The sequence below is a fragment of the Protomyctophum parallelum genome (genome assembly GCF_964188405.1).
Source record: "Protomyctophum parallelum genome assembly, chromosome: 3".
Classification (NCBI taxonomy): Eukaryota; Metazoa; Chordata; class Actinopteri; order Myctophiformes; family Myctophidae; genus Protomyctophum; species Protomyctophum parallelum.
In genome coordinates, this window is record NC_139698.1 from 30,285,909 (window position 1) to 30,295,644 (window position 9,736).

Consider the following 9,736-nt stretch of genomic DNA (forward strand, 5'->3'; position numbering starts at 1 on the left):
GTTTACGCTTCTAAATCATTGATTATTAATCTTCCTCCTAATGCATAGGGTCAACTGGCAATTAACTAATCGATTTAATCAATTGAAAAATAATAATTTTTGTTTAATCAAATTATAGCCTGTCTAACATTTGGTCCAGAATTCTTGTACATATAAATAATTATCTCTTACCAAAATACACATTCAAGCCATGGAAGTTGAGAACCACTGGCCTAATAGTAATAATAATTCATAATATCAATTTGGTGTCTTTGAAATGAACACCTTTGACCGTCACGTGTCTTTGTTGTTGGCTCATTTGAAGGTACATTTAGTTGCTGTCAAGCATAAATCTTGTTTATTAATGCCTTACTTCATCATACAATAGAGTAGGCTGAGTGTCACAGAAAAGTTGTGAAAATGGCAATGGGACGTGTTGTGAGCTTACAAGTAGATTGTCTGTTTTCAGAATGTTTCTAAAATATATATAAAAAAGCTAAAGGTTTTGGACGTACAAGGTTTCCACCCTAATGTTTATTCCTAGGAGTTTTGTCCCGGTCTCTATAACTTCTGTGACCCTCGGTCACTGCCCACCCAGTGCCGGTGGGCAACAAAGTTGAGCCTTTTGCTCAAATAATTGTTCATTAATTGTTTATTGTTTCATTAAATAGATATTTCACAGTTATTTCAGGTTCTTGGCTGATGTAGTGTATAATATCTGTTAATACTGTAGTAGTGTATAATATCTGTGCCAGTTTAAGTGAGATACTGTATGCTTAAAGGACAACTTTAGTTTTTTTCAACCAAGGTTCATGTTTTAGGTTGTTATTAGAGAAACTAAAAGATGAGTGTTATTTTTTTTTCCATTTGCTGCTTTCTTTCGTTTTAGGGATTTTAGCGGGGGCATTCGAGCATGGTGCTAAATATGTATTTTTTTACAAAATATTATGGAGATTTATTTTTATTTTATTTACTATAGCCCTAATAAACCCCAGGAAATTACATCTGGCCACAAATAAATCACAGGATCTACTGAATGTGACGGTAGCCTACTGGGGGGAAGCCACACTGTGGGCTGTATTTTGCGTGTCTTAAGTACCAGGTCTTATTCCCTAACTTGAGTAAACTAAAGACCTGGAGGCGTGATCAATGCCATTTGGCTATTCTGAGTGGCCAAAGAGCATTGACCACGCCTCCAGGTCTTTAGTTTACTCAAGTTAGGTAATAAGACCTGGTACTTAAGACGCGCAAAATACAGCCCTGTGTGTCATAGGCTCAATGTCAGTTCGACACATTCAGTAGATCTCGTGATGTTTTGTGGCCAGATGAAATTTCCAGGGGTTTATTAGGACTATAGTAAATAATTAAAAAAGAAATCGCTATAAAATGTTGTAAAAAAATACATATTTAGCCCCATGCTCGAATGCCCCCGCCCACCTGTCAAAAACAGCTGAAATCCCTAAAACGAAAGAAAGCAGCAAATGAAAAAAAAAGAACACTCATCTTTTAGTTTCTCTAATAACAACCTAAAACATGAACCTTGGTTGAAATAAACAAAAGTTGTCCTTTAAGCATCCTCGATCCCGACAGCGACATTCTGGAGTCGGGAAATTTGACACGTGACGTAACACCTTTTCAGTCAGATACAATATGACGAATGCAATATGTGCATATCATATTTTATCTTGGCGTTCGGCTCTGCTACATTTTTAAGTGGTGCAACCACTTCCTTAAGTGACTGTGTGTGGGTGGGTGCATCTGAGCACGGAAACAGCATGGTTGTTTTTCACCACCTGTGCGCAATCTAACACACAAACAAACACATGCACATATTAACTGTATATATGGTGATTTCGGGTGTGCCAGTACAGTGGAGGGTACAGTAGAGGGACCCCCACACGGTAACTGTCATTTCTCAACCGTTTCGGAAGCGGGGCGGCTCGCCGGAATCTCGGGCCGGCACCCTGGGTGCGTTCCTGTGGGTCTGGAACTCTCTCACCCCCCCCCCGGGGACCCCCACACAGAGTTGCACCACTTACTTCACATTTTTGCTACATAGGCTCTGGAGCGTATGTGCTCAAGGGAGGGCAAAAAATTCCCGAGATTCCTTGTGAAGCCCCACGGAAGCATGAGCGTGCGTCACAGAGCGCATGTTTGGGTCTGTAAGTCCCGGAAAAGACGCGCTGTGATTGGCCAGTAATCACTTGAGTGGCAGCGTGCCTTCCACTCTTCCGGCGTACACTCCCAGTGTAAATTCTTCTGCCCTCCCGTCAACACACATCGCTCCAACGAACTGGAGCGGCCAATGAGGCATCTATATTAAATTCCCTGCCCAATAGGTCAGCTGACTGCCACATCAGCGAATGACGTGGGTCTTGCACACATAGACATATAAATGTAGACGCCTCTTCCGGCTCTGGGGCGCGTGTCAGAATTGAAGGCACAATTTTCCCAAGATTCCTTAATTTGCCTTCAGTGAGCTTCCGCGTGCGTAACATAAGTCCCGGAAAAGACGCGCTGTGATTGGCCAGTAGTCACTTGAGTGACAGCGAGAGACATGGAGTCGCATGAGTGACGTCACTTGGGCAGCGACGCAGCGTGCCTTCAGCAAATGCCTTACTTGAATGCCTTCAGCACTTTTAAATAAGAAAGCTGCGAAGAACTGTTGCTTTGTTTTCACTCTCTAATGTTTTCAGTTAGTAATCCCCCCTGGCTCTGATGTTGTATTGTTGTATTAATAACTTTGTTGTTTGTGTTTGTTTGTTTCTTGTTTTGTATTGTCATGACTGTTAGAGATTTTGAGGCATCTATATTTTTTTATATCTATGCTTGCACACACTGAATACACCCCCATAGTAATGCAGCATATTAACCCCTTGAGTATATGTATGCACCCTTGAGCACAGCATGAAACCCCTCGAGTATATCTGACTGAACTAACTCCGCAAGCTACGTATCATTTGTTGTAACACCAATGTCACCTATCCCACAGTGTCACTGGGGGAGCCGAGCTGAACAATGGCCCAACCAAAAGATATGATGGTCATCAGAGGTTCTTCGAGTGTGCCACTAAATGATCGGTGAGACACACACACACACACACACACACACACACACACACACACACACACACACACACACACACAGGCAGGATACTTACTCAAGGGCACTTTTAGTTTAGTTTTTAACCCCTTAAGCACTGCATGCTTAAGGTCCCCCAGGCGTCTATACATGGTCACCTCGTTTCCCTCTACACCGAATCTCTTTGCCAAAACCAGCTGCTCTACAAGCTCAAGACAACACGTTTTGAGCTTGTAGATCTGTTCTTTATGCAGAATGGCCTACTACCCAGAATAGGAACGCTAGACTTCATGTGGTTCAGAGAGAGCATTTCAGTCTTTTTGCACAGTAATATTTAAAGCATACCCAATAAGCTGAGTATATAGCTTAGTTAGTGCATAGAGAAGTTGCTTGGTCACCGGGTCGCATCCCAGCCCACCCAGTGATAAGTGTCCCTGAGCGATACACTTAACGACTAACAGCTGACGTGCTGTATTGTTCTAGTGTCAGCTGGTGACTGTTAGTACATGTATGTATTTATTTACACTAGTGTTTGTGCTGGCTGTTGACATGTCCTGTAGGCTCATGGATTTAAGTTCTCAGTCGCCACGACTGATTTCAGTCATCTGGATTCCATAGAGGCCAGCAAGTCTTCTATGGAAGCATGCCATGCACCGAAAATAGGCTATGTACACGCTAGCTTACAACACATCACACTGCCACATGTTGTAAGCTTGTAGATGGCCAATTTTCGGGGGAACAGAGTGGCATTCCGACGCACCGCCATTCTGACTACGTGGCAACCTACTGGTTGGGGTTTGGGACAGGGTTAATGAGCGTGTCGGAATGGCGGTGCATCGGAATGCCACTCTGTTCCCCCGGAAAAAAAATAGCTTCGGAATGCCTGTGTGTAACCTATTTTCAGTTCTTCGTTATTTCAGGATTAAAGAGTATTTGAAGTGGTCAAACAAAGCAATAGAATGCATGTTCGATCTTCCAGAAAATCCCAATGATCTCAGATATTTCATGAAAGCAAATAAATTACTATCCTTTTTTGTCAGGGCTGGTCTGGATGACTTTAGCATCAATATAGCATCCAAAACATCTTACTTCTACACATTGTGCTAATTGTTTATGAAACACAGCGGCGAGCGCTAGTGTGTTTTCAGTTGTGAGATGTTATTTTGCTTGTAGGTTCTCTGAGCTGCTGCAGGCGGCCTACTCACCCATGACCTCTGACCCTTACTGTGAACACCCGGTCTTCAACATGAACCCTGGACGTTTTGTTCTACCCAGGAAGAAGGTGTGTGTGTGTGTGTGTGTGTGTGTGTGTGTGTGTGCGCGCTCATATCATACTAATGTATAGATATATATCTCTGCTGTCACATTACTGCCTCATCAAAGTCTGTATGGTGACTTCATACATTGTCAGATACCGGTGTCCTTATATTTGCATCACTACCCAAATTCAGAGGATCCAATGGAGTTAATAGGTTTTGTCAGAAGCGCTTTTTTAATACTTTTCATTTGTTCAATATTTGTAAAACCCTCACACAGACATAAAGATGTTCAATAGCACTGATTTATAACTGTACAGTCCTATTATTTATGAAGCACTTTCAATAAAAATACATGCAGCTCAAAGTTATTTTATAGACCAGTCTGAGCTGCAGACTCACTTCTCATCACAGCTCTTCAGACTCCACCTCACCCTCTAGCATTGATCATTCCTTGTATCACTTGTTCCCTATTTCAATGTGGCCTGTTTTTGCTTTGATTGTCTCCACCAGGCCGAAGGCATGTGGGGAGAGTATGTTTTGCACTCCGTCCGTCCGCGTGTGTGTCCGTGTGTGTGTCCGTGTGTGTGTCCGTGAACAGCTAATCTCGGCCACCGTTAACCCGGTCGATGCCATATTTTGCACACACACTCCCTGGATGCCAACCATGAACCTCTGCCCCAAACTTTCCAGAACGGCCTGTTATAGCGCCACCAGGAGGCCGCTTTGTGCAAAACAAGTTTTTCAATGCCATATTTTGCACACACACTCCCTGGATGCCAACCATGAACCTCTGCCCCAAACTTTCCAGAACGGCCTGTTATAGCGCCACCAGGAGGCCGCTTTGTGCAAAACACGTTTTTGCACAGTACACCTACAGATTTTGTCCAAACATCACGCAAATTGGTACACAGTCTCTCTAGAGCCATTCAACGAAACGGGTCTTTCAGATTTATCAGACTCCATCCTGATTGGTTAAGATTGGCTTCCAAAGTTCACAGGAGTGCTCAGTTTCAAACAAAATGCTGCAAATCATGAACACATCGCGTGATTTCCGTGAAATTGTGCACCCACATTCCCACTAGGCCGAGGACGAAATGCCACATGAACAATTTCAACTCAGCCTCAAGGTGGCGCTATAACTGGCCGAAAAGTGTTTTTACCTCTAACTGCACGGATCTGTGGATAACCTGGTGGAGACCTGTGCCCGGAAGGGCACTTTTTCTAGTTTGACACTGGTTTTGGCTCTGTGTGAGAATGTGGCACCTCCTACTGGCAAGCCTTAGTATCAACAGACTGACTCGGTGTCTGTTCACATAACACTATCATAACACAGCAACACCTGGGCTCTCATCCAGTATGCAATCTGCAGTACTTTCCCTTTTATCTGTCTCTTCCAGAGTAGGGCTGTCAAGATTACACTTAAGTTGAATTAATTGTCACACAAAAAATTGCGGAAATGGCTGATCTACAAGCTTATAACTTGTGAGCTTGTAGATCTGCTTTTATTGCTTTATGTATGACATTTTTGGACATGGACACGATTATTACAAAAACAATTGCTATTATCTAAAATAATTGCGATTGGCCGATTATGTAATAATTGTGACAACCCTATTCCAGAGTGTGACACAGCGCCTGGGGAGGATCGGTGTACGGTCCAGGCTGGGCAGGCCAGTGTGCCCTAGACACCGCCGCCCAGTGTGGACCAGACTTGGCCGTTCGGCGTGGTCCAGAGGCCGCGGTCCGGTGTGGACCAGACTGGGCTACCCGGGGGGATCCAAGTCCTGGTTCCGGCCCTGGCTCCAGCGCTCCTGGCTGAGGGGCCGCGTGTTCTCTCTGGGGGGTCTGTGGTGGAAGGGAGCCGGGTATGGCAACTGTACACACCGCAGTAAGTTTCCATAATGATGTATCACCGTGTATGTGTGTACAATCTATTACAGAATAAAGCGGGGCCTCGCAACTCACTTTTGAATGCTCCGGAGATATTTATTAGCAACACAGCAGCAAACAAATATACAACGTTTCGACCGTGAGGTCTTTGTCAAGTATGATAAGAGTCAGGGACCAAGGACATTAGCCGAGAGAAAGAGAGATGAAGCAGGGACACACTCAATACATTACATGTTATATACAATTCTGTTGCAGATTAAACCTTTTCATAGATTTCATATATCTTCATAGACTTTTTTGACAGCACCAGTCATCGGTGTATGTTGAATTCATGTACTGTAATATATATTTTCTGACATTTTACTACTTAAACCCTCAATACTTAGTTAACTTGACCTTCTACAAGCTCACAGCCCCTTGCAGCGAGGCGTTGTGAGCTTGTACTGTAGATCTTCCCCTCATGCTAGGATTCAAGTGCCTATCACACAAAGATTTGGAGACTTATTGTCGGTATCGGACGAAAAAGCACCGAAAAAGTAAATCACCATTACAGTGCGCTAGAGATAGACCCCTGGGATTGGTTACTTACCGGACGACTTGCGGCCCCCAAGCCTTGTGGCTCATACGCCGAGTTGGCACGTTGTGAGCTTGTAATTCTGCTGTGTTCTGAGAATGTTTGCCAATGCCCAGCATAGGGACGCTAGGGTCAATGTGGTTAATTTAGTGCAGTGTTTTACTATAATACTAAAATATTTCCATCCAACTTGATCATTTAAGAAATTTTTTTCTCACTTTATTTAGACAAGAGATACCAGAGAGTCCAGAAACCATGGGCAGAGAGAACAGAGACAAGACAGGACGTGAAGTTCAACTCGGGTAAGATCATAAATGTATTATTTCACAAGTGATCAGAATCAAAAATCTTTTGAAAATAGGAGATTTACAAGCTCACAACGCGTCAAAGTATATAGGGATAAAGTGGTTAATGCATGTTTTGTAATAATATAAATCTACAAAGTGACTAAGTAGAGTAGAAGTACACTTCAAAGGCATCCCAGTAGAAAGCATGCCAAACACTGGGCAAGTTTGTAAATGTTTTGGGCGTACAGTACATACAGTACAGTACTACAGTAAGACATAAATCACTGTGGCTTCAATTTATATTTTTTCAAAACCACACTTCGATTTTAATCAAAGACTTAGATGGAGATAAGGATGGGACTCTGAATGAGCCAGGGTATCCAGGGAAAACTACAACTTCCAAAGTCATCTGCCGAAATGTAAAGAAGGTGGCAGTGGCCCAGTCAGGGGTATTGGCCACTTGGGAACTGGCAATTTCCCAGTTCGATTTCGGGCTCCCCCAGAGTTACTGTGTCCTTGAGCCAGACAGTGAACCCCTAATTGCTCCAGATGAGCAGGTTGGTGCCATTCATGGTTTCCTCCGCCATGTAGACAATAAACCCCTAATTGCTCCAGATGAGCCATGTAGGAATGTGTGTGAATGGGTGTTTGCTTTGGGTGTTTGCTTTGTAATGCACAATCTATGTAAAGTGTCTTGGATAAAGGCACTATATAAATGCACTATTTTCAATTGTATAGCACCACCACCAGGAAACATTTTGGGTGAGTAGTGGGTGAGACATTGAAACGTATGGTTTAAAGTGGCCATATGTAACTTTTTTTGAATTAATAAATTGTCACTTTGTCCAATCTGTATGGTAGAGTATGTTAATCCAATTTACAGTATACAATTGGGGTGGTTGTATTAGACATTGTAGGCCTATTATTATACATTCAGGTGGTGTCAAAGGTCATGTCTCACCTGGACACAGGATCTGATATAACAGTGGTTTCAACACAGCCAACTTTTTAGAGTACACTGTAACATACTTCAGTATGTTGACAAGCTTCATGGAGATGCTAATTTTCCTTTCCAGCTCGATTTGGCACCTGCCCACAGAGCCAAAACTACTAGTAACTGGTGTACTGACCATGGTATTACTGTGCTTAACTGACCAGCCAACTGGCCTGACCTGAACCCCACAGAGAATCTAGGTTGTATTGTCAAGACTAAGAAGGTGTAAGACAATACAAATACATTTACGGCTGTTATCAAAGCAAACCTGGGCTTCCATAACACCTCAACAATGCCACAGGCTGATCACCTCCATGCCACACCCCATTGATGATGGTCGACATCATCAAGATTAAAACAAAAAAAGGTTTTAAATTCACTTTATGCACAATGAATTGAGAATATTTGAAAGTTTCAATTTTTGAATTGTATTACGGAAGAAGATGAACTTTTACACAATATTCTAATTCATTGAGATGGACCTGTATGTCTGGGTTGAACTGTTGGTGAGCTGAGTTAATGATGTTAGTAGTTATTTTGTGTAATGTCATGTGCAGTTGTTAACTTGGTTAGCATTGGCTAATTGCAGCCCTGTTGCGCTTACAGGTGGAGGAGGGGTGAGCTTTAGGACCAAGGTCCCCAGGTGGAAGTCAGAGGTCACCACTAAGGAGGACCTTGACAAAGACTTGGAGAACTACATGTCCAGAGACAAGAGACAGCTGGACAGAGAGCTGGACACGTACATGTCCATGACAGGAGACAGCTGTCATGGACTTCTAGGCTCCTTTTGATTTGTATTCTCATTCTGTATCCGGAGTCCATTTTTGTTATTGTTTGGCACAAACGGATACAATGAGACGTTTTAGTACCAGGTATTGAGGTATTGAAGTGTTTTGTGTTGTCGACATTTTACAGTTCGAAAAAACGTTCAGAATTAATTTAATGTATGTTATTTGTTTGATACATTTTACTTTTTTATATCTGTTATGTAAACAAAAGGGGACATTTATAATACAGTATATTTGTTAACTTTTTATATCTTTAAGTTTGAATAATAATTTTGTTAATAAAGTTAAAACAAGTAAAATGGTCATTCCTATTCCGAGTTATTTTGTTTATAGATAGACACGCAGTGATTACAATGTGAGGCAGGGGAATAATTGTGTGTTTTATTTATAGTTAACATTGAGATTTAACATCACCTTTTAGGAGCGTGACCTGGCTACGAAAGGCAGCAGCAATACACAGTTACAAACAAAACATTTAAATACATATTTCTACAGTACGAGTCATTTCATAACTAGATAAATTAAAACCATTGACAAAGTAATCTGTCTCTTAATAATTCACATTTTTAAGCATTCTGCAATACTGTATATTCCATTCTGAGGGTGCATAACACAAGCCCATGATTTTGAGAATAAAGCAATACTGCTTGCTTCATCAAAGTTACTGCCTCATCAAAGCTGGTATTGTGACTTTATATATTGTAAATTACTTCCATGAGCGGTGGTGGAGTTGGCTGCTTTAGCAGACAGTTTGAAGGTCCAATGGAGTTAAGAGGTTTTGTCCAATTTTCTTTTTTACTACTTGTCATTGGTTCAATATTTTTTTTAACCAACAGACATAAAATGAAGTTGGGTGATTTCCTCCCGACGGCAATGGTATGTAA

The 9,736-nt window shown here is 42.1% G+C and overlaps 1 protein-coding gene across 1 annotated transcript; it reads left to right on the top strand.

The window, feature by feature from the left end:
- Positions 1 to 2,997: 2,997 nt before the first annotated feature.
- LOC310856649 (uncharacterized protein) lies at positions 2,998 to 8,855 on the top strand (the record flags this gene model as incomplete). The annotated part of the gene is made up of 5 exons (XM_083762120.1): positions 2,998 to 3,059; positions 4,234 to 4,342; positions 5,940 to 6,207; positions 7,011 to 7,085; positions 8,671 to 8,855. 5 exons carry the CDS (start codon positions 2,998 to 3,000, stop codon positions 8,853 to 8,855), a joined length of 699 nt encoding a protein of 232 aa, XP_083618246.1.
- Between the last annotated feature and the right edge of the window lie 881 nt (positions 8,856 to 9,736).